The sequence below is a fragment of the Gasterosteus aculeatus genome, chromosome 7 (genome assembly GCF_964276395.1).
Source record: "Gasterosteus aculeatus chromosome 7, fGasAcu3.hap1.1, whole genome shotgun sequence".
Classification (NCBI taxonomy): domain Eukaryota; kingdom Metazoa; phylum Chordata; class Actinopteri; order Perciformes; family Gasterosteidae; genus Gasterosteus; species Gasterosteus aculeatus.
This window is the reverse complement of record NC_135694.1, coordinates 29,149,057-29,172,260: the sequence shown is the minus strand read 5'-3', so window position 1 is coordinate 29,172,260 and position 23,204 is coordinate 29,149,057. Positions and strand designations below refer to the sequence as shown.

The 23,204-nt window shown below is 44.1% G+C and overlaps 2 protein-coding genes and 1 long non-coding RNA gene across 24 annotated transcripts; 1 reads left to right on the top strand and 2 right to left on the bottom strand.

The window, feature by feature from the left end:
- Positions 1 to 825: 825 nt before the first annotated feature.
- Positions 826 to 11,245, bottom strand: LOC120821855 (hexokinase-2). 2 transcript variants are annotated; one of them, XM_040180911.2, is made up of 12 exons: positions 11,153 to 11,245; positions 10,641 to 10,689; positions 8,996 to 9,088; positions 5,505 to 5,667; positions 5,252 to 5,400; positions 4,734 to 4,853; positions 4,500 to 4,595; positions 3,810 to 3,909; positions 2,807 to 2,990; positions 2,483 to 2,638; positions 2,041 to 2,274; positions 826 to 1,734 (listed from the first exon to the last, which is right to left on the bottom strand). In XM_040180911.2, exons 3-12 carry the CDS (start codon positions 9,086 to 9,088, stop codon positions 1,533 to 1,535), a joined length of 1,497 nt encoding a protein of 498 aa, XP_040036845.1. In that variant the 5' UTR covers positions 10,641 to 10,689; positions 11,153 to 11,245; the 3' UTR covers positions 826 to 1,532. The 2 variants fall into 2 exon arrangements, with proteins under 2 accessions (XP_040036845.1, XP_077962999.1); XM_078106873.1 differs by lacking the exons at positions 8,996 to 9,088; positions 10,641 to 10,689; positions 11,153 to 11,245 and adding an exon at positions 7,493 to 8,436.
- Positions 7,093 to 11,725, top strand: LOC120821857 (uncharacterized). 4 transcript variants are annotated; one of them, XR_005712597.2, is made up of 3 exons: positions 7,093 to 7,206; positions 8,962 to 9,110; positions 9,748 to 11,725. It is a non-coding gene; the product is annotated as an uncharacterized LOC120821857 (long non-coding RNA). The 4 variants fall into 4 exon arrangements; XR_013468401.1 differs by having other exon boundaries at positions 7,105 to 7,206; positions 8,950 to 9,110; positions 9,748 to 10,564; XR_013468399.1 differs by having other exon boundaries at positions 7,115 to 7,206; positions 8,918 to 9,110.
- A 640-nt stretch (positions 11,726 to 12,365) lies between these two features.
- uimc1 (ubiquitin interaction motif containing 1) lies at positions 12,366 to 22,986 on the bottom strand. Of its 18 annotated transcripts, none has more exons than XM_078106861.1 (23): positions 22,968 to 22,986; positions 22,284 to 22,366; positions 21,886 to 22,016; positions 21,485 to 21,566; positions 21,020 to 21,141; positions 20,686 to 20,824; positions 20,366 to 20,532; positions 19,108 to 19,791; positions 18,788 to 18,808; positions 18,588 to 18,731; positions 17,995 to 18,104; positions 17,668 to 17,833; positions 17,316 to 17,420; positions 16,631 to 16,686; positions 16,250 to 16,443; positions 16,030 to 16,100; positions 15,826 to 15,934; positions 15,251 to 15,553; positions 14,913 to 14,991; positions 14,704 to 14,806; positions 14,525 to 14,573; positions 14,287 to 14,320; positions 12,366 to 14,014 (listed from the first exon to the last, which is right to left on the bottom strand). In XM_078106861.1, exons 2-23 carry the CDS (start codon positions 22,315 to 22,317, stop codon positions 13,825 to 13,827), a joined length of 3,093 nt encoding a protein of 1,030 aa, XP_077962987.1. In that variant the 5' UTR covers positions 22,318 to 22,366; positions 22,968 to 22,986; the 3' UTR covers positions 12,366 to 13,824. The 18 variants fall into 18 exon arrangements, with proteins under 18 accessions (XP_077962987.1, XP_040036840.2, XP_040036842.2 ...); XM_040180906.2 differs by lacking the exon at positions 22,968 to 22,986 and adding an exon at positions 22,585 to 22,862 and having other exon boundaries at positions 18,588 to 18,667; positions 18,778 to 18,808; XM_040180908.2 differs by lacking the exon at positions 22,968 to 22,986 and adding an exon at positions 22,585 to 22,862 and having other exon boundaries at positions 17,668 to 17,830; positions 18,588 to 18,667; positions 18,778 to 18,808.
- Positions 22,987 to 23,204: the final 218 nt, after the last annotated feature.

Here is a 23,204-nt window from a genome sequence, read left to right as displayed (position 1 = left end):
CTGCTGGAGCAAGGACGTGTGTATGTAATACATTTAGGAAGTAATGAAAGAGTTTTATAAAATTCAGTAATAGAGTAATTCATGGAGAAATAATAAAGCATGTTTAGTTCATACAATCATGTCGAAATAAGGAGGTTACAAGTGGGTATCAAAACACCTTTTAGTATATAGTTTGTCCATAAAGGTCTTAATCACACGCCACTGTTCAGAGAATTCAAACTGAATTAATATGATTCATCATCCCGTCTGTCAAAAATACTGTTGGATAGTTTGCAAAGACACAGCAAGTCATGCGAGAGAATGCACGAGAAACTGCATCTCTATTTGATTCCCCTCTTTGAACTTGGCTATGTGGGTTGCTGACCACACACGCGCATGCACACGCACACACAAACTGTGGTTGCCAGGTTTCAAGTGTTCAGTGTGACATTTCGTTATCACAGCACCCCGTCCTCCACTTCTGCTCTTGTCCAACTGTGTTCAAGGCTGTGAACCGAAAACCTGCAGCACAAAGCTGGAAGGAGCTCCAGTAACTTGCTAAAGAAGAAGTAACAAGCACATCGCAGCCACCAGGAGGCTTGGTGCGTTGTGTAGAGTGAAGGATACCAAACCGCCCACGGGGCGTAATGGCAGTAGAAGTCTTTGCATTGTGCGGACGGTTAAAAGCGGCTTCCTCTTCCCTTAAAATACACGATCACCCGTCAACTGCTGCTCTTATGTAGCAATGTATCAGAGGTCTGATGGGCTCGTTGGGTAAACCAGCTTTCTTTCTTTTCATTTTCTTTTTTAAAAGCGCAAATTTGTCCCAAGAAGAAAAGCTACACATTCCCATTAATAGTTTAATCCGTAATTATTTGCTTATAAACATATTTTCTAAATTTATTGCGTCTGCGCGTTCCATTATCTAACCGGGATTTATTTTGTCGTAAGAATCAGAATCTTTCTATCTGAACGGTTACAGAGTTGTTATCAAGAGAAACAAAGATGTCACAGGTCACATTTCCACTGAATGCAGGTAACTTAATCTTTAAAAATCATTTAAAAACACTTGAGATTGAATATAAATAATTTATATAAAAATGCATTTTATATAAAAATTCTATTAAAAATGTTATTACCTTTATTTCAATTAATCTGATTCTCTGACAATCAATCATGTCTATTTTTTAATTTACATTTTTTACTCAGCAACCAGTGAATGATTATTATACTTTTTGTCTCCATCATTTGTTAACGAATTGGCTTTTTTTTGGCTCGTGGAGACAAAAGTCATGTTTATAGTCAGATTGTGTGAATGCTTCAGTTCCAACAAACATTCTGCGTGCAAACGTTTGCAGCGTTTCTTACATCCGGGTCACTAGTTTTCTTTTTCTCTTTGCTGAGCAACATAGAAATAGAAAAGGAGCAGAACAGAAAAAGGAAAAAAAATAACAAGTTTGACTCACTGTTGCCGAAACAAAACAAAACGTACTCATTCATAAGTTCAGCTATAAACAACAAACAATAATTATGCACCATCTTCGTCAGAGTCTCTATTGGTCTTCCTCCTCCTCCTCCTCTTCATCGTCGGTCTCACCGTCACTCTCCTCCAACAGGCGGGACTGGCGAGCCAGCCGCTGCGCCACAGCCGTTACCATGGCAGCGCCCTTCCCGCTGCCGTCCTCCGAGACGAGGAAGGTGATGTCACACTTGGGGGCGAGGAGGCGCACCGTCGCTCGGAGCTCCTCGCTGAAACTACGGGCGGAGGGGGGAGCAGACGGGGGGGGGGGGGGAAGACAAGAGACCATATTCAGTGCAAAAGAAAGATAGATTTATCATGAGAAATGTTTTGTTGATAACACGGATGCAAAGGCACGAACGGGACTTTTAAAGATGTTTTGATTTGTGTCATGGTCTTAACATATTTATACTGTTTAGAAATGATTTAATCCTGGTTCATTGGTTCGGTGGAGGTTTTCCTCTCATCCCCAACTAAGTTAAAGATTTTTAGTAAAACAAAAAATTCCGTCCTCGTCGCATCTTTCTCATAGAGCGTCTCACTTGGGGTGCTTCTTGTAGACCGTCCCGTCCACGCCCACAGTGGTCTTCAGACGCTCCTGCCGGCGGTTGACCCGGATACGGTTGGCGAGGGTCGCCAGGGCGGCGCCGCACAGGCGGGCAGAGCGGGAGGAGATGGCGTCGCAAACCAAGCGCACCACGCAGGAGTCCACCGTGTCCCATTTCAACCCAAACTTGCTCAGGACTTTCTGCGTGTTTTCCAGACCGTTGTCCTGCCTGAACCAGAGAGTTATAAAGAGTTTATAATATTCAGTCTGGAATAAATGCACACAATATATAAAAATCAAAAGACATTAAACAAGTTTAAAATGACTGAACACCCAATAAATAAATGATTAGATCAGAAGGTTCATGACTCCACACAGCGTGTCAAAACAAAAGACACCGTGGACGATTGATTTGAGGAGATTCATCAGACACTCACTCTTCAATCTCGGAGATGAACTTTGTCTCGAAGGCTTCCGGGGTCAGCAGCGCCTTCGAAGTCCGTCCTCCGAACAGCAGCCCGTCCTCCGTCAGCCTCACCAGCAGAAGCCGAACGATCTCTCCCAGATACATGCCGCTGATCATCTTCTCAAAGCTGCAGAGGACACACAATACACAAAAGGGGATAAAAAAAGCCATTTTCTCACTATTCCTCACTGGAAACTGTCCTCATCCCAAAGTGACCCTAATTGTGGTTTGACTTTTCATCTGGTGACATCCTTTATCCCGTAAATAAAGATTCCAAATGATCCGCCGTACTCACGTGTGGACGCCGGGGTTGATGGACATCTCGTCCACCACGACGTCGAACTCCGTCTGGATGTCCCTCAGAGAGCCGTCGTCCCCGAAGCCGCCCCACTCCGTGTTGATGCACATCCGCCCGGCCTCGCCCTCCACACGCTTCACATTCTTCATCTCCTCCATGTAGCAGGCGTTGGTTCCTGTGCCTGAAGCGGAAGAGATTTGCTTTGGTCTCATTATTTTGTCGTTCTCTTGGAACAACATGTGTTGCAAAAGAAAACGAGGTGTGTTAATAGACATCTGCTGCGTTGCCGGTCTGCAGCTGGATGCAATATGCAACCTCACCACTAGATGCCACTAAATCCTACACGGCCGCCCTTTAAGGGATCGGGAGCTGTGGCGGCTGGTTGTACGTTAACTCGTAACTAATACGTCAAATACAAATGCACACGTGCACAGACACACACACACACACACACACAGGCACGCACGCACACAGTTGGTGTAATCATTTCCCGATGGAGAATGACTTGCTTTGTATTCTAGTGCACAAACTAATTAGGGAGCAGAAGGGAGCTACAACACGACCCTCATTACACCCCAACACAAGATGTCTCTCAGGTATAAAGTGGTGTGTTGTGTGAGGTCCTGGTACACCTCAGAGGATGCTGACAGAAGAGCCTCCTCCTGGGTAATGTGGCTCTCCGACTATACCACTTCTGGGAAATGCTACAGTAACAGTTTTTACAGTATTGTAGTTTTAAAAATAGTATTAGCCTCAAAATATATTAAAAGGTTATGTTTCAAAATCATATACACTTAAATAATGATGGAATGAACATTATGCAAGTTTGAGCATATGTTGATGCTTAATACAAACACATCTTATATCTCAGTACAATTGCCAATTTTACAAAAGCAAATTAATACGTTTTTTTTTTTGAGAAATCCAGTGAAAACACTCATTTCCTGTGAGCTACATACGATGAAATAATAATAAGTTGTTCACTTATTAAAACGGTTACCGATGATCATGCCGATCTCGCAGCTCTGGTCTCTGAAGCCGCAACTCATCATCGTGCCCACTGTGTCGTTCACCATGGCAACTGAGCCTATGTCGTAGTCCTGCACACACAGAGAGAGAGAGAGACAGGTGTGTATGTGCTTCCTATTTATAATCTGTACGCCACACACACACACACACACACACACACACACGGTGCAGAGAGAACCTGCAGTACGTCAGATCACTTGGAATCAGAGTCAACAAACAACATCGAATTAGCTTCATCACAGTCAGAGCAAGAGATAAACGACCGCATGTAGCTATTCCACTGCAGTAATTAAAGATGCAGGGGAGCATTCTGGGAAAAAAAGCAGCTTAGGCAGCAGGATACTTGTTGTTTGGGTTTGATGCAACATCGTTCAACTTCTCATTGGTTTCAGTGGATCTGAACTTCGCACTTCTTTGTGTTTTCAGCTGGACAATAACACTAACCATTATTTTAATAATCAACCGCTTTCCTGATAAAGGAACGGCGCATTTTCTCTTTAAAATATCTAACTAACGTGAAAATACCAAGATGGAGAATACTTTCTTTGCCCCAAGCCCAAGGAGTATTGAATTAGCTTCTTTTAAAAAAGCATTTAAAAATAGTTAATCTATAATCTCCATTAGGGATTAACCTGCCGATTATTTCCCCCATTAGACTGACCCCTCTCCTGCGAATGGCCTCCTTCAGTAACTTCACCACATCTTCGCCCTCCACTCCGGAGCAGTTGAAGCCTTTGGTCCATCGGATCAGGATGCTCTGTGTGCAGAGACCGTTTCACATGAAACACAGATACATTCGGACCGGATGAGATGATGAGATGATTAAACCATGAGGTTTAATTTTCCCAAATTAAAACGTGTGGTGTGTGTGTGTGTGTGTGTGTGTGTATTTTACCTTGTCGATTTCTTTCTGCTCACAGGGGAAGGAGAAGGTGAAGCCCAGAGGAAGCGTTTCTCTCTCCAGATTGTGAGAGAGCAGGAAGTCATAGAGGCAGGCGGCGATGTGGTCGAACAACTGGATGAAAGAAAGATGGATAATTATCACCTTAAAAAGACAAACAGTACATCCAAGTAGAAAGAACGGATTTATTTATAAGTTTATAAGTACAAAACCATCAGCTTAATATTAAAAATAATCAATAAAGCACAATTTATCATAAACATCCTTTAAAAGTTATCTTCTGAAGCGCGTATTCATCTCAAGTACTTGAACCCTGCAGGGTGGCTCGTGTAATTCCTCTATAATCAATAATAACTGACTGACTATAAATGTAGTTATTAATCTCAATCTGCAAAACCAAAATTCTTAGGTGAAGTACAGTACTTTGTCACATCCCATTTGAACACTTTAACACACATGTATGTGTGTGTGTGTGTGTGTGTGTATTTGTTTAAACGCCGCATCAGACTCGCCTGTTCTCCGGTTCCCTGCATCATTTCTTTCGGGATGGCGCAGATCTGACTGTCCATCTTCAGCACCCTCTGCTGCTCCTCCATCACGCGCACATGCAGCACCCGGAAGTTCGTCCCTCCGAGATCCAGCGCCAGGAAGTCGCCCTTCTCTGCCGGGAGGAGGGAAGCGCATCGGTGGGCCGTGAGCGAGTTGCGAAACAGGAAAAGTAACGTGAAGTCAATCCCGAAGGAATGTCCGGTAATGCGAAGGTACCCGTCCCGTCCGGCGTGGCCCTGACGAAGGTGGGCAGCATCTTCACGGGCGCCTTGTGGTGAGAGTGTTTCCCCAAACCCCGAATCAGGTCCTTCCTCAGACGCTCAGACACCTCCTGGAGCTTCTCCCGAGTCAGATGGAAACGCTCCAGGTACCTTTGCACCTGCAGAGAGAGCGAGAGAGAGAAAAATATCTTACAAATTGAAACTTTAAGTCAATTATATACACACACACCTCTTCATATGAATCAACTTTATTTCCACACACAAAATATATAAAAGTGATCATTTCAGGAACAACATGATTCAAAGATGTTTCCACAAGATGGCAGTGTTTCCTTAGAAATCTTCCCTTTCACCCACTTTGTGGAAAACTTATATTTAAAATGGATTATAGAGAGTTCCCTGTTCTCGTCATCATTGTTATGCATTACTTTAAGCTAAAGTGATCCGTAAAAATATATAACTCTTTTGATCCCCGTTTTGTTTGCTTTCCATTGATCCCAATTGGCCTCATTGGTAAAACGCCTAAATACTGATCAGCTGTTCCTCTTTGCGCAGACCGCATGACAGCTCTCCCTGGATCCCTCTGACAGTAATAGAAGTTTGTCCTCCATGAACATCAGAGACAATGTTCTCCTGGGAAGTCCCGCTGTCGATGTATAAACCGAGCTGTGACTGAAGTCCACCTCGCCTTTACAGTGAAGCATTCGAGTGAAGGGCTCTGTATGAATTGGGGTATTCACCTAATCGACGCATGACCTACATGTGTAACCGTCACGTCGGGCGCAGAGCGGATGGGAGACTTAGATGGAGGCCATCTTGACCCGAGAGTTATTTTGCTCCTTAGTTCAGGAGCTTCAAACAGAGTCTCCGTGTAACAAGGTGCCCGGCACCACCGCACTTAAAGAAAAACAAAACGGCTGCAGGTTGGGAAGTTTCAGTCACACAAGTGCTTGTGTGTGTTATTCGTATCCTCTCAGAGAACTCCGCTGTAGCACGACAGAAGTGAATGATTGTGCAGATTGTGCTTAAGAAATGGAGTTTTGTTCTTCTCGGAGTTCGGTTCATGCAAATCTATTGGTTGTTAATTCAATGGAAGTTTGAGAAGAAAACTAAAAGCCCTTCAGTGCCGTTGCCCGGAGAAGAAAAAAAAGAGCTTAAAACTCTCAGTTTCAAGCTCACCTGAACGCCTCAATTTATAAAAAGTACGAGCTGCAGTTATTCTACAATTGACTTTGGCCTGTGCTCAGTGAAAATAAAAATAAAAGGATGCAAAAGAGGCGCTTGTGTCTGTTGTTTATGCTCCGATGTTTCTGTGAAGGAAGCGTTTCTGCAGGAAGAGGCCCGGCTGGTACGACACTTTACGATCGTCTGGAGATGCCTGCATGCAACAATTCTCTCCGAGTCCCGTTTCCGCTTTGGTTGTTGGTTATTTCAGACGCTGGTGGAGTGGTAACCCCGCCCTAAAGACCGGGTGGGTGAATTTGGGAAATGAGCCTGGGCAGGATTAGATCCAGGTTTCAACATGGGGCCTTGGACGGGTTCACCAATAGCCGATCTGAGGTGTGACTGCCTGTTTTTTTTATGTAGATGAAGCAGCTAGGGCAAGTTACAACAGTCCCGCTATCCCCGAATAACATCCTGGAGGAACGCTGGGTAACGATTGCCTAAACCAGGACATGAACCAGGACCCACCTCAGGTAGACTGTGAACCCATAGGATATTTACATTACATTTAGCCGAAGGGACTTACAACTACAAAAGGTGCATTCAGGCGTCTTCAAGAAAACTACAAAGAGCTACATAATCGAGTGCAGCATTAAGTGCCACCTGTTCAGGGTATAATGGTGCTGTGAGTTAATAGGTTACTCTGCTTGGGGGGTTTAGCGCTAGAGCTAATAACTAAAGTTAACTCAAATATATTAATGTATTCCTGACACATTTGGTCCTGCAGTAAAAAATGTTCTTCTTCTTCTTCTCGGTTACCTGCACACAGTCTTTTGAGGATTGTTCAGGTTGAACAGGCTGTTCTTTCGCCCCCTTCTCTCCGCAGTCGTAAAACTCTTTCTTCCTCTTTTTCTCTCACAGTTCTCTCGTGTCTCTGCACGCTTGCTGCCGTCTTGTTACATTTACGATGGCGTCACTAACTTCATTCCTGCATAGTGACTCCGACGGCTCTGCGTGAAGACGTTCTTTGTGTCGCGGTGAAACAGTGCACCCTGACGTCAAAGAACAACTTCATACTATAACATGTTGCTGAAATGATCCGCTACAAGTAACAGTCTTGGATACAGGTAGCATTGGAGTACAGCAGTATTAGCATCAAAAGGTAGTCATTTGCAGAAATATATTTAATACTTTAATAATTGATGCATTATTGAGTGTTATTTTAATATTGCAGCTGGTAAAATGTGGGTATATATTATAAATGATTCCTACTGAAGGTATCTTGTATAACTTCACCAGAGAATCCATAGAGTTTTATCTACTTATACATATTTGTATTATTATATGGAAAATAATTCAGTTCTTGAATAAAAGTAGAGAAATAATAAGTATAGTAATTGCCCCTAAATATTAAAATATGCAAATAAATTGGCAGAATATTTTTAATAATCAAGCACAAGTTTATCCGATAGTGTATAGTGAGTAAATAAATGTAGTTCATTGGACATTAAAAGGTAATCTGCAGGTTGTCTAATAAACAAAGGGTGTTGGGTGCGAGTCCATCCGTCGTCTTGAGGGGTTTAATAATTAAATCTAATTAAATCTGCTGAACTTCTAATTGTGAAGCCGAATAGTGGAAGCCTTCCGTTGTATTATCAAAATAATAAAGTCATGTGGTGACAGCTCATCCTACACAGAAGTGACTTCTCCTCCGGCATGAATCAGGCAGATAAACGCTTTGATTTCCTAATGCAGGAATCCTCCCAAGCCAGCGCCCAGAACAGGCCGTGTTTTTCCACTCGAGAGAAAAAAGCGAGCAGGAAGTCACGGCGCTCAAAGGAAGGTTTCCCTCCTTCATGTGAGACAATACAGAGTTCACATGCAACAATGTCTTCATATGTCTTTGTGTCTTAAGAGCGAACGCCAGTAGCTCCACTGTCTACACGATGCTAAGTAGTATCGTTGTTTGTGACCTTCGATCTTTTCATGATAAATGTCCTCCATAAGACTTAAAATACTCATTGGGCAGCTGAAGTGTGACTTTATACACACTGTTGAATCTACAGTACAATCTGCACACCAATCAAATCATGTTATATTTTATGGGAGGTGTATATTTTTCATCGAGGCAAGAACACAAGTTGGTTTAGTTTGTTACTTTGTTACTTTCCACCACTGCCTTTGGTTTCAACTTCTCTTCTTTAATAGTCAACTTATGCACACGTTGTTTCTCGTTTCAAACAGCCTGAACCTTTAGATGTTTTGGTTCTAAACAGTACATGTTGCAGAATGAGAAGCGCACAAAGCTCCGGGCCGGCGTACCTTGATGAGCGTGTCCGGGGGGATGCCGTCCGTGTGCAGAGTACAGGTCTCTCCGCTCACGTCGGCCGTCTTGGACATCTGTGTGCTGCTCATCTGGACAGAAGAATTTAAAAGGGTAAAACGTATTGTCAAATTCCTACCAGCATAAATCATGTAGTTACGATAGAAAGAGTCAATGTGAGGCTGCATCGAATGAGCTAGTCGCTAACATCGCAATGCTAACGTGCTCACAATCAGGCACGTGCACTTTGGGGGGCAGGTGCTCAAAACAATCGACAAAATGATTCATGAAATTAAAAACTAATAATTAAATAATACAGTAGGATATTTTAAACTTTTTTTTAAAATTATTATTTTTGTTAACAAACTAACTAAATAACAGAAAATAACAGACCAAACAAGGCGATTTAGCAATTAAGTACGAGAGGCTGTACTTTATCGTCAATGATGTTACAGTTCGAGGGTGTTGTTGCAAATTTTGTAAATAAGATAAATTAATGTTGCGCATAAAAAAACAACTGTAAGTATAAGCAGTATTACACTAATAATGTACCACAATGTGCCTCACCAGACAGTCATGCAGCTTAACGTAAAACCTACTTTTCATTTCAACAATTGAATTACCAGTGAACTCTAGTTTCTAGAGCAGTAAAACGGTCTGCCTGTATCTCTCCCCCCTCTCTTCATTAAACATGACAAACCTCAGTAAACAGCTGGACGAGGCTTTGAAATTGGATTTCGTTCATTTTTAGGAAACGTCGGACCAGTTGCGGCGCCAATGTGGTTCATTTATCACCAAACAACATCGGGGGGGATTTTGCACAAACAGTCATCAGTCGGTCTGATGCTGCAGCCGCTCGGCACTGAGGCAGATGGAAATGTCGTGATGTCTTTGACCCGATGGAAGCGTTGAATGAAAAGTCAAGAGGATCACGTCAAGTCAGTATCAGGCCATCCATCAGGAAGCACAAACATCTGTAACGCTGAGGAGGTGTTTGTGGACACACCGTTAACAAACATTGACACAGGAGACGAATAGAAAAAAGCTATTTCACTGCAGTTTAGTAACACGTGGGCTTCGTTCCCAGGCTCCATATTTCCTCATCAGGGTTATTCCGTATGTCATTGTCAGCATGGAGGTTTCAGAGTTTAAAAAATACACTTTCTTTCTCAAGATCATGTGGCTTTACAGTAGTGAGTCCAGAAACGGGAAGTTCAGTGGGGAAACAGAAGGGAACGGGTCCTTATTTCACTTCCACCTGTTATCCATCGGCAGACCGCTCCAAACACACTCTACAGTGTGAGGAACACGGCGACAAAGAACGTCCCCGTTTATCGGTTAAAGGCAGCATCTCGCTTGGGAACTGCCCCAAGTCCCCTGCTGAGGTCAGAGGTCACGTATTGAGAGCACACACACACACACACGATGCCTCCAACTCCGCTTCACTCACCGGAAGTCGAATCGAACGACCGCAGGATCAATTCAATTAGGTTTCTGAGTACCACTAAATAAAGAAGTAGTAATATATCGGAAGTCGGATGATAAGAATAAAGTATTTTAAAGTGTTTCGTTGAGGATATTGTTTGTCTACAGGGATGCTGGGGACCAGGTTCGTGATTAGAACGGACAACCGGCAACACTCACTTTGGATCTGTGGCGGTTTGTGTGTTGGCCTCGCCCCTCAGACGCTCTCCTGAGCAGGAACAGAACAGAGGACATGTTTAGTTTGACCCACTGCTGTGCCTTGTTTTATTTCATGTATATTCATATCATTTCAGCTTTAAAATGACTCCAGAAGCAGAAGTTTTGAAGACGGTTTAAAAGAGCAATTGAGTTTTGTGAAGGCGGCAGAAAACCAGCTGGTTCAGGAGAATAAAAAAAAAAAAAGAGACAAACATTATAGTTAAAGTCAGAAAAACCTCCAGGAGAAAATGTTTAGAAAGGGAAGCAGAAGCTCTCGGGTTTAAATGAATGACTACATTTCCACATTTGAAGAAAAGGAGGAAGGAAACTTGAATTAAATCTTCTCCAACAAGCATCCACGTTGAAGTGGCTCTGTGCGCTTCATCTCCATTAAGGCTCGTTCCTCTCTGAAGAGCTGGTCGAACAGGTAGAAACCCGCTGGTCTGCACACAGGAGAAGCTGAAGGAACTCACCTTTTGCTTTGTGCGCCTCTCGCCGACTGGAAGGAGCTTCCCCGGTGACACAGAAGAGACGGAGTGAGAACTCAGCGCGGGTTTCCTCCCACTTCGTCCGCGGCGCCAACGGCGCAGCGCGCAGAGGCGCGGCGACCGGTCCGAGCGGCTGATCTCACGGGAAAAACACGCGGCCGCTCTGATCCACGAGCGGGATTTGAGATTTCAGAGCGATGACGTCCGTCGCGGACACCTGTGAAGCGCGCGCGGTTTGGCGCGTCTCTCCGCGCGTAAAGACGCACGAGTTGGGCTTCGGTCATGACAAATACATCGAATGTAAATATTATTAATGTTACTGCACGCGATTCTGGACTTTAACACGTAGCAGAGTGTTTGCAGGGAGGTCGTTGTAGGCGTGCAAACTCATCTGGTTAGGGCAGTTTTTCCTGAACAACAATTTCTCATCAAGTAGAAGAAAAGATAGTAAGTGGTTTGTTGCCACATCACAAACGCATTCGCAACGAAATGTTGTATTATCATATCTGTTGATTATTGATTTGTTGAGTTCCAATCTATAAAAAATAATTAAAAAGATCTGATCCCGATCAAACTGTTATTTTTAAGTTGAAGTTGCCTTTTAGTTTTTCCAAAAGCTGCAAACAAGTTTCCATCCAAATTCAGCATCAAGTTAAGTGAATTTCTAGAAAGCCGGCCAAAAAAAAATTGAATTGAAGAACCATTAGATAAACTGGTCATTGTTTTTTGATACACAATATATCATTTTCCTTACAGGTTCTATTTTTCAATGCTACCGTTTTTTTTACCTAAAGTAAATGGATCTCACTACTGTTGTCATGGCAGCACATTTATCTGCACAATTAGAACGTGTGTGCGGTTACTTTTGGTCCTAAAAAAATGGACACACGCGTGTTTTCCTTCAAACTGGAAAAAAAGCTCTTCATCTTTCACCTGATCTCAACTCAGTAACAACTGTTGCTCCTGAACTTTGGCTCAACAGAAGTTGTGACAGAGTCTTGAGACACCAACAGTCCACATACCGCTGCATTGCATCAAAGTCTCACAGGAAATACAACAAAACCGACACCGAGGACCAACTGTGACTGTGAGTAAGTCGGTTTTTACTCCTGGACAGAAGAAAAGCACATTGTTTGACCCCCTAAAATCCCGCAACATCACTTGCAGATCTCTTCCTCCAATGAACCAACACGCGTGATCAGTGTGTTACAGCCAGTTTACTTCTGTTTAGAGACATCGAGTCAAACAACTTCAACTCCAGAGCGGCAATACATATTCAAGGTTGATACAGTCAGACGAAAAAGGAACAAAGAGCATTAACTTATTTTTGGACTGACACATATGGTCCGCCCACGCATTAAAATAAACTACTCTGAGAGAAAAGGTCGTTGAGAAGCGAAGCCACGGCGTGTTGGAGCTGCTTTCTGCAAGATGAAGTTGATGGACAAACGTTGAGGTCATTTCCTCCACCTGGCCGTTTCCTGATTTAAACTCAATTGCACCTCCTTCCCACACTCGGTCACATTGACAACAGGGGACGCGGGTTCAAATCCCATTTCATCGGGGTAACAAATGTTGTAGGTTGACAAACTGATGGAATTAAATTGAAGCGCTTCGATTGAACATAATTTGCTCTGAAATGGAAGGGATGGAATGTGGAGAGGTGACTTTAGCGTTGCTCCTGTGGCGCACGGAAAAGAAGGCCCCCGTTGACCGACATTAACGGCTGCTATAATCTCTACGGTGGCCCTTTTGGGACACTCTCAGCGGGTCCAACATGGCTTCAGTTAACAGGTTAAGTTAAATTGACTTGAGTGAACCTGCACAGCTTGACAACCCGATCCTGAAAAATCAATTTATATGGGATTTTTAACCCTGCCCCCAAAAAGACACTTTATGAGTTACTTTCTCAAATGAAAGAATTTTGTTTGTTTGTTTGTTACTATCAGTGGTTGGATTTGAAGATGTTATTTAGGTCTAGGACATTTGAACTTTTTCTATTTTCTAATATTTTTAAAAACAACCAAAAGTGCATTAATCGAGCAAAGAACCTGCGGATGAAACGATAGTGAAAGTAATCACTATTTGCGGCCCCTGAATGCACAATTGTTTCGGCTCTTCGTGTCCATTCTTCTGGCTCTGGCAGAGGAAGACAACATCACTGTACCCGGCTCTGATTGGACGGTTGTTTGTCCACCGATCAATGGGACGGCATTCAGAGGTCTGGTAGAGATTAGCTCGTAATATCTGCATTAGTTAAACACAAGCTTACATGCGAACATCATGTGTACAGTTTGCATGTGAAATTTCCTGTTTGAAGGCCTGTAAAACGCTGCCGGTGTGAATTTGATTTCAAGCAGAAGGTGAGGAAGACACAGAGCTAAATAAACATAAAAAAAAGGTCTCAATACATTAAGAGGTAGTGTGGAACGCCTTCAACGTACACAAGCGTTGAAGCTAGTGGTAGAAAAAGAGCCGGAACCTCCTTTGAAACTATTCAAGTGCTCTGTTTGTTGTCGTTTACCTGCATAAATATGGGACATCAGGAAGGTGCTCAGTTTAGAACAAGTCTATTTTATCTTTACGTCACATCCACCTGATGGCGCCTCGGGTTAAGGCTCTGGCTTCCGGTAGCGTGCGTCGGCAGCGGGACGCCCTCATCTTCGTCTTTGACTCAGCGTCTTGGGTCGCGGCTTTTTCTTGAAGTCAATAAGGCAGTCGGTGGCTTCTGAGATCGGAGTGAAGGACCTGATGGGAGAGTTACTGATCCTGAGCGCTGGAACGCTGCCCTGCTCCTCTTTGTTTTCGTCTTCATCATCATCATCATCCCGCAGATCAATGACTTCTCTGAAAGGGAGAAGAGACACAAGAAATCAAGGCTCGCTGAAGCAGTAGATTTTACTGGTAAATTCGAAATGACTCCCTGGACGACCTCATCTAATTGTTCACTTCACTCCGTGCCGTTTGCCAGGATCTGATACCAAATAATACTTTCTCTTTATTTGAAACGACAAGATAAAAGTGTTTGGTCTTCACTTCCACTGGGAGAGATTCTGGATCTAAATGTGCACAAAGATAACAGAACATTCAGCGTCACAGAGTTTGTAAGACGTCTTTACCCCGGCAGGAGTCTGGATCCAGACGGCCCGGCTCCTGTGAACACAACAAACCAGCACAAATGGGAATTCAATGAGGAGTTCTGATGATTATAATCTGTTTTTTTGAGGCTGAAAAAACATACATATGACAATTCATAAAAAACATTTAATCCGGTGATTACTCAATATTGTGATGTTCTGAATTGATTTCCTGTCAATGACCCCAGACCTCCAAAGTCGTTTTCTCTGAAAGACTCACCTGAATCTCTGCTCTCTGTTTGCTCCAGAGCCAACAGCAGATTTCCCTTCTGGAAGGTCAGAAATATTGAAATATAAATATGAAAAAATGCATTTCTGTAGCCACAGAACAAACAAAATAAAGCAGATTTTCCCATCGTGTACGAGTAGGTTTTAATCTGGTGTAAATAACCGTCTTACCGCTGCCGTCTTCGGCGCCTGGCGTTGGAGGCAGAGCGTTGTGTGTCGGCTGTATTCTTTCAGCGGAACAGATTTCTGACAGATGTAACATTTCTCTTGATTCCTGCGAGAAAAAATATTCGATATTCAAAATACGAAGAAAATAAAAACGCGCCTGTCTGAAGAGAACGCGCTGGTTCTGTTGCCAACGACAGGTGGCACCTACTTACTTGCCAGTGGTGGAGAGTTCGTAAGTGTCCTCGGTTGCCTCTGATCTCCTCGCTCTCTTCCTACGAGGCTTCAAAGACACTAAGAAGTGGATTTTAAATAAACGGATGGTAACAGTCACAAAATAAAACGTTGTCCTTTTCATCCAAAACTGCCATTTCAACTCTATTCAACTATAGAACTGTTGTTTAGGATATTGTGCAAAACTGTCCCTCTCTACGTTTTGTATCACTAGACTACCTGCTGCACTGCTTTCTCCTAAACCTTTATTTAAGAGGTTACGTCCTACATCAAACGTTCACAGCCGTGGATTTAGAGAGGCCGACGGCGTTTCTGTCACCTTGCAAGCAGACTTTCTTGGGACTCCGGTGTTCCACGATGGTCACCTCTCCATCGCAGTACGCGGCGTGCCTCTCGATCTCCGTCAGCGGGAAAGACCCCTGACAGATGGGACAATCCACTTTGCTCTCAGGCTTCTGATGGAGGCCGGCTGCCGCTTCCAGTTCGGGAGACGTCGACCTCTGGAGCCTTCGGCCCTTTGTCTCCTCCACGTCTGGATCCCGTCCGGCCTCCTCTGTCCGCTCCTTCCCGACATCCCCGCAGCTCCCCGAGACGTCCCCCCCCGTCTCTCTGTCCGCCGCGGCTGAAAACAAACGCATGTTTTGCATTATTTACTGAGGACAACAACCGGATTGGTGAAAATTTGATCAGAACAGACACCAAACTACAAATACGTTTTTCTGTTCTATTTATGGTTCAATGTGTAAGAAAATACTCACCTGTAAATATTTCACATTAAAATCATTCAAACTTGCCAACCTCTCTCAAGAAAAGTCTGCCAGTGCTAAATTAGAGCTATTTTATTGCATTTACTTTAATGAAACTGCTCTGAAGGCCTTCAGCGTGCAGGCTTACCGTCCACCTCCATCTCTTCCTCCTCCACCCGCAGCTCATCTTCAGCTGGAGAATCCACTCGTAGAATCATCTCCGACTCCGGCGGCTCTGGACTCTTTTGACCGTCAAACTGAAATCGGAGCGGGAGAAAATGTAGTGGATATAACAGAGGAGGAAGTGAGAAGCGAACTGTAGATCCTCAGATTTCCTCGTGGGACCGCTCACCTCTGCTCGTGGGTCAGCTGGGATCATCAGGTCTTGCGTTCGGTCGTCATCGTTGTCACTCAGTTGGGTTTCTGTGGTGACAAACCGGAGCCCGGTGAGAATTTAATGCAGCCATCATCTGCCCATCTATTGTCAAGTTTTAAAACAAAACTCTTTGATTTGTAATGTTTTGTGATGTAGAAAAAGTAAAGCACACCCTGAAAAGGTGGCGCTTCAGTACCTGGACAAACCTCACAGTCATCAGCATCCACTGGTCCATCTTCCTCCTCCTCCTCCTCCTCCTCTTCTTCTGCTGCTTCTTTGCGCTCTCTTTCCCCCTCTTCATCCTTCTCGTCTTCCTCATCCTCCTCTGCGTCGTCAGGAAGTGCATTAGCGGACGCGCACACAGTTCTGCTTCTCAGTTTGAGGCCGTGCCTGACAATGTGATAAATAAACAGCCATCGTACTTCAGATGCTCTCTCTCTCTCTCTCTCTCTCTCTCTCGCTGTCTTACTTTTTGCTTCCAAGTTTGATCCTTTGTGACCATGAAGGCCGACAGGATGCTAACAAGGCATATCTCCTCTGTAGCAGAGGAGCCGGTAAAGCTGTTGCAGGTTCTTACCGTCGAGGAACGAGCTGCTGAGGGGATTCTGCAGGCGACTCCGATGAAGGGGATTTCTAGGAAGAACACATACAAGTTACTGGATTGACTCACACTAAATTTAGCAGTGGAAATATCAGTTCAGATCAGAGCATGGAAGAAAAACATCAACATACCATCTTCTTCTTCTTCTAATCAAATGTTTGAGTTTTTAGGAAAATGGTTTTAGAACCAAAAGTTACACAAGAGGTTGGAGCCGAGTACAACAGAACGCTAAATAAGGCAGTGTGACAGTTACATTTCCACAATTTAACACACTATCAAAGGTTTAAAGTTTTTAAGGATGGCGACCTGTCAATCCTGAGGAAACACCCCTAAAGCACACCTTGCATTATGGTCTACAAGACTCTAAATGGGACCATAACTGACTAAATGAACATCATGCTGTACCGATGAAGACTTGAAACTAGCGATGGAGACTATTAACCTTACAATAGAGACTGAAGTGTGAAGTAGAGTCACTTTTTACTTCTCTGCTGCCTCCTGCTGGCTATAGGACATAATGCAAGCATAAGGCACCTCAGTTGCTGTATGTCTGAAATGTCAGAGCGATGTTTGGATTGAGATCCAATCACACAAATAAAATAAAATGAATAAAAAGTCCTAATTAGTTAGAGACTGAACTGTTTAAAAAGCCTCATTGTACCTCCGGCTGAGGCAGGACGGCCTCCCCCCACTCAGCCTTCCTGAGCAGACACCTCTGCGCCTGCTTCAGGCTCTTCTCGTACACCTCCATGTGACTCAGGATCACCTGAGGTGACGGATGGAAGGACAGAGAAACAGAAGAAAATGTTATTGGGTTAATAATTAGCTTAATGGAAACTATTCCAGAAGAGGACATAAGTGGAAACAACAGAAATACTTCTGACAAGATGCAAAATGAGGCGATGACCATATTTCTTCTTGACAAATAACGTCATCAAAACGATTCATTCAATGCTCGAATTAATCGAGGGACTTGATTAAGTATTCCTTAATTATAATAAGCAAATCTTCACCTGTGTGTATTCGTCTGGGTCCACCCCTCTCGGGCAGAAAGGAACCCCCCAGTGGTAGTACACCGTCGGCCCCACTGCCAGCTCGCCAGACGGGGCGGACGCCCCGCTGACCGCTTCCTGGCTGCCGGTTGGCGGTGGTCCTCGCTCTGTGGAGGGCTGCTGTCTGCTGGTGGATGAAGAGGAGGTATGCAGGTATGCAGCGGCGGAAGGTACTTTTTACTTCCACAAAAACTCATAATAATTAGCATTTTTAAACTTATGCCAATACTATACGTTTACTTAAGTTAGTTTGAGGAGCAGGACTATGACTGCAGAGGTCCAATCTACCTGCAGTTCTTCCCTGGAGAGGCAGTCACGTGGTTCTGGGATGCATCCTCCCCGTGTGCCTGGTGAGCAGGTCTCTCATCTGGGAACACTGGGCTGGGTGAGCCCCCCGGCTGCAACAGATGGGAGGGTACGAGGAACAGGGTTGACGGGTGAGAACAGCGCTTTCATCGTACTTCTAACTCGACCTGCTACTGATGACTCGTCACAGGAAGCAGAAATATGGGAAAAATAGACTGACTTTGAAATGATTGCTGACGGGTGTTTAGTCTTTAACAGTTTACACTGTTGATAATATGTAAAAAAAAACCATCAAATCACTGTATTTCTTGGGGTAATGTTGTGTTAAACCAATGGCTCTTGTGGAACAGAAAATAGTAGAGTGTTGGTTACAAATTAAAGCTTTACAATCGTATAAAAAGACTCAAACCAACAATGTGTTTCAGGCGTGTCCCTCAGCTCAAAGCCCATTGGTTCCTAATTAACGACCTTAAAAAATAGGTCACAATCATCAAGGTTCACTTTAAAAAAGTATTTCATTCATTCACTTTAACAGCTCGTCACTGTGGTTTGTATCAAAGCAAATAGTGCAATACCGTGACGTCGTCGTCGTCGTCGTCGTCCTCGGACCAGAGGAGCGTTACATGGCCGGTCAGCACCTTCTCGGTGGAGCCGTCTACCATAAAAACATCAGGACACCCACTGAACGACACGTCCTGGTCACACGACTCCCAACATCGATAGTGAGGATTAAGAAGGTAAAGACAGTGTGACGTTTCACTGTACCTGACTTAGATGACTGATCCGTCTCGCTGTCCTGAAGTAGAAAGAACAGACAGATATTAGAAGGAAATTAGCAAATAAATGTCTGGATGCTTAACTAAAAAACTACCCTTCAAATGTCTGAAAAACCTCATAAAGATTTCAAAGAATATAGTCTTTACCTCCATTTAAAAAACAAATGATAGTTAGAAAACACTTATATGAATGAATACAGTCGGAGATCACAGCTCCCCCAATAAATCAGCTAATGCACATCAGAGTTTTATCTCAGAAACAAACTGATTTTACAGTGTGAAATGTTCCGCTCAGTGTGCATCTCGGGCCTGAACTCACCTGCCTGTCACAGCGGGACGGAGCCCGAGTAGCGGTCAGCTCCCCGTCACTGCCCGAGCGCCGTCGCTCCGTGGCGGGGAGGCCCGCCACGCCGAACACCGGGCTCGCACAGCGTCCTTGGCTCTGCTCCGCCTGTCCTACCACGCTCTCTGTGGGCTCTGTGCAGGTTGCTGATTCCTCAGTAAGGCCGTCGCGTAGGCCGGGGCTTTTAGGGAACACTGGACTCACAGGACAACAGGACGTGGACTTCACAGAGGAGGTCAAACCCTCCTGAGAACAGAACATGGAGCCCGAGGTACAGTCACGGTCCCCGGGTTTGCAGGCACTTTGAGACGTCTTAAGTTTATTCCTGCCAAATACCGGACTTTTAACATACTCGGGACTCAGATCGGTCTCTCCATCGTCTCCCTGATCAGCCTCTGAGAAGACAGAGGTCTCGGACAAAGCGAGGTCTTTGGAGCGTTTGGGGCTTTTGGGAAACGTGGGACTCTTGGCTCGAGCCGGCTGACACTTTTGAGTCGAGCTCCGACTGTCCTGAGAGCAGGACACAAACCCTGAGGTCCTCCAGGTCTCCAAGACGCTGTTGCTCAGCCGGGCGACGTGAACCGTGGCTCTGCACTCGGTGGAGGGGAAGACGGTGGATTTAGGAGGCTGACAGTTGTCGATCTGGGTCGAGTCAAAGCTCTGGTTGATCGTCGGGAGAAGAGAAACAAACGTGTCATCATACGTGTTGGTGCTCACCTGGTAAATGTTACCCCAGCGTAGCTCAGTTCTTGGTCTCCACCAACTAAAACATTGGTATCTTTAGCTGCTAAAGGCTCCACTTTGTTCACCAGCTCATCTCTAACTGCGTCTGTCTGCAGTGTGCTGATAAGCAGGTACTGAAAGTGTCTATTTGCATGCTTGTTTTTTTCTGAAGCAGGAATGATGAGTGTAACAGTTTAATTCTCTCAAGGTTCATCGAGACCAGAAACAGCTTTCTGCGCTATTTGATACACAGAAAATTGATCAATCTATTGTGATAATGAACCCAGCACAATAATGAAAAGAATGAACGGTTGCTGCAGAATTACGTGGTCTTTAACTGAATGTTTGGGGATTTTGGATTAACGGTTGAACAAAAAAAACAAAACAAATCCCGCTTTGTGAAAATGTGACCAGCAGTATTCTCTGACATCTTACACAACAATAATTGATTGAATAACAAAACAGAAAATGGACCAGATCCATTTAACAGACAGAAATATCCTGGACGGACCTGTGGAGAGTCGAGAGGCGCTGAGAGACAATCGGAGCTGCAGGGTGAATCCTGAGAGAAGACTTTGTCAGCCTGTGACAAGTCCGGCATCTCCAGCAGAGGGCTTCCCTCTTTCCATTTCCTCTTTTTCAGCCGGTTAATAAATGCATCTCCGGCTTCTTTTGCTACTGGAAATACAATACAGAAACTTTTCAAATTAACGGGGCATTGCAGCCAGCTTGATTTAACGATACCATCATACATTTTTGTCCTTTTTGATCTACTCTTCCTTTCTTTCTGGTCTGTGTTGGTGCAGAAGGGAATTAGACGTAGTGACTCACCTCGGTCCGTCTCTGGTGTGCAATCGCCCTCCGCTGCTCTCTGATTGATCCTCCCATTTGCATACAAGAGTTTCCTTCGAGAGAAGGTCCTGAGTGAACTTTCAGCATCGGTGAGCAGACTGTGGGTCTGGTTGTCCATCTACGACGGAAAACCCTCAACATGGTTTATACAACACTCCTCTAATAATTCATGCACAGCTATTTGGAAGATATTTGTACATTTACTGTAGTTTGTAACGAATTCTGTGTCTAAAATCAGCAGACAGTTAAACTATAATTGTCACGTTTTAACTGTCACGTTGATTAGAAAAAACAACAACTCCTCCGTACTCACGCTCTCTTGGATGGCTTTCCTCATGTCCTCCTCCTCCCGCCGGAGTCTGAGCGCGGCGGCAACGGCGGCTTCCTGTTCACTCAGACGCAGGGCCAAGTCCATCATCTCCTCCTCAGTCATGTCTGAGAGCAGCAGATACGTGGTTACTAAGCCAAGCGGTCAGGGCTGTATGATTATCTCAGACTCTGACATTAAACGTGAGTTAATTAGTGTTAGCTTTGGATAGCTTTCATTAGACTCTACTTTAGTTATCGGCATCTCAAAACGAGGTTCAGCAGCTTCCATCAAGAAAGTTATCTCACAATAATTGATTTCCAGTTAAGTTGAATATATTTCTGACATTATTCTAATTCTACATCGTCAACAGTTTGCCCCCAAAAATTGGGAAAACATTTGAAAGTTAACGCATTTACATGCTTACTGTGGTATTTTATTTTTTTCTTGTTAATACGCGCTGTTATGTACCTTTGGGTTTGGATTCGTCATCCTTCTCTGTTTTACGTTTTTCTCTTGATGCTGACGGCACAGGCGCCGATGGGAGCTCATCCTGGAAGCAAAAACAAACTAATTGCAGTTTTCTTTGCTGACGGATTTAACACACTATCACATCTAGCAACGTATGAACAATCAAGAGTACTCCGAACTACTTAAAACCAGCAGAGAAACATTTACAAGCTCCATCCAACTATGAATTCAATTATGCCGCAAGGGCTACCCGTGCACCGTCTGCTGCGTTCAATTATTTATGGAAAAATTAATGAAAAGTGACAATGAGGCTTTGGAACAACGCGCTGCTTCCGGAGTTGAGAAATATAAAAAAGTGTGTTCATCTTGGTGGAGTTTAGCGAACGTTAACATTTCATTACGTTGTAGTCTTGGTCGTCCAAGGCTTCGTCCTCCTGTGTGTCTTCGTCGTCCTGCTGGCTTCCTGAGGGAACGTCGCTGGCATCCTTGAGGAGCTGCTTCCTCAGAGCCATCCTGGTGCGCTCCTGAGAAGCTGAGACCAACAAATCTCAAATCGGTTTCAGTCCGTTCACACCTGCACAGATTGTGCACAGTATAGTGTGCAGATGGTGTCTTGTCTCTTACGACATTGAACCAACCACTCGCCATTAGACCACAATTTGAAACATCTGGCGCAGTTAAACAATCTAGCTTTAAATTGCTCATACTTTGACTTTTTTAAAGGGTATGTCTGTGTATGTGATTAAGTCCGTGGTTCAATAACAGGGTTTCAAACGCGCTCCCCAGTAGTGGTTATTACCCGATGATGAAGAGTTTCCTCTTCTTCCTCTCATCTGTCCGGGTGGTCGGTGTGACGTGACGGTACGAGCCCAAACTAACTAGCTGTCGGTTAAAGTTGAAACAAAAGAGCTGAGTGAGGAGCTTGAAACGACCGAAAACAGAGAAAGTGCATATTTAAGGACTCACTAACACAAAAAAACAGTTGCAGTTAACTTAGCTTCCACAGCACAAAAACATCCGTTGACAGGGAAACCAATTCACTACTAGAGACGCTAAAAAGAGCGCATAAAATTTGTATTTTCACATTTCTGTTTGAATACCTTTATAGTTAAAACGAATTGCTTGATTGTGAGCGGTGTTGTTCCACGCCTAGTTTAAATGACGATAAACTAAACAATATTCAGTGTGGAAAGACTCACATCAGAGTTTTCCTCACTTTCGCGGCGCCATGTTTGTTTCTGTAGACGTAGTCACGTGACTACTACGTAAGGCGTGACTTTCACGCTGCCTCCAGCCAGAGCCGTTTAGAGTCGCGTCGGCGAAAGTACAACATCCTATAGTTTTCACTTGGCAGGTCATTTATGTATAGAGAGTTACTGTACAAACAGGAGGTGAAATAGCAATTTCGGAAAATGAGTCACTAAAATGTATGAACAACATAGCATCGTCAACAATTAGCAGCACAGACATCAAATGACCTTACTATATAATTTGCCCTGTCCCACGCCTTCCTGTGTCAGCTCTGTCACAGCCAGTTGAGATGTTTACAAGAACAGAGAATGCTTCCGGTGTCTATCGTTGGCCCATTAAAGTTACGAATACACGTACATTAGCAAATGTTATCTTTGGAAGCAGGGAAATTGCAGTTCTGGCATTCTATTTGTACTACTGTCTACCTGCATATACTTATGCAAACCGCTCATCAAGTAGTTCCTGGGAC

Coding starts and splice junctions, on each gene's coding strand:
- LOC120821855 (XM_040180911.2), bottom strand. CDS start 9,088: ATGAGCAGCACACAGATGTCCAAGACGGCCGACGTGAGCGGAGAGACC. Junction 4,854..5,251: donor TGCAGGGAACCGGAGAACAG/GCGAGTCTGATG, acceptor TCTTTCATCCAG/TTGTTCGACCACATCGCCGC. Junction 2,275..2,482: donor TTCATCTCCGAGATTGAAGA/GTGAGTGTCTGA, acceptor TCTCTGGTTCAG/GCAGGACAACGGTCTGGAAA.
- uimc1 (XM_078106861.1), bottom strand. CDS start 22,317: ATGAGAGGAAGAAGAGGAAACTCTTCATCATCGG. Junction 19,792..20,365: donor CGCCTCTCGACTCTCCACAG/GTCCGTCCAGGA, acceptor ACGATCAACCAG/AGCTTTGACTCGACCCAGAT. Junction 16,101..16,249: donor TGACTGTGAGGTTTGTCCAG/GTACTGAAGCGC, acceptor TTGTCACCACAG/AAACCCAACTGAGTGACAAC.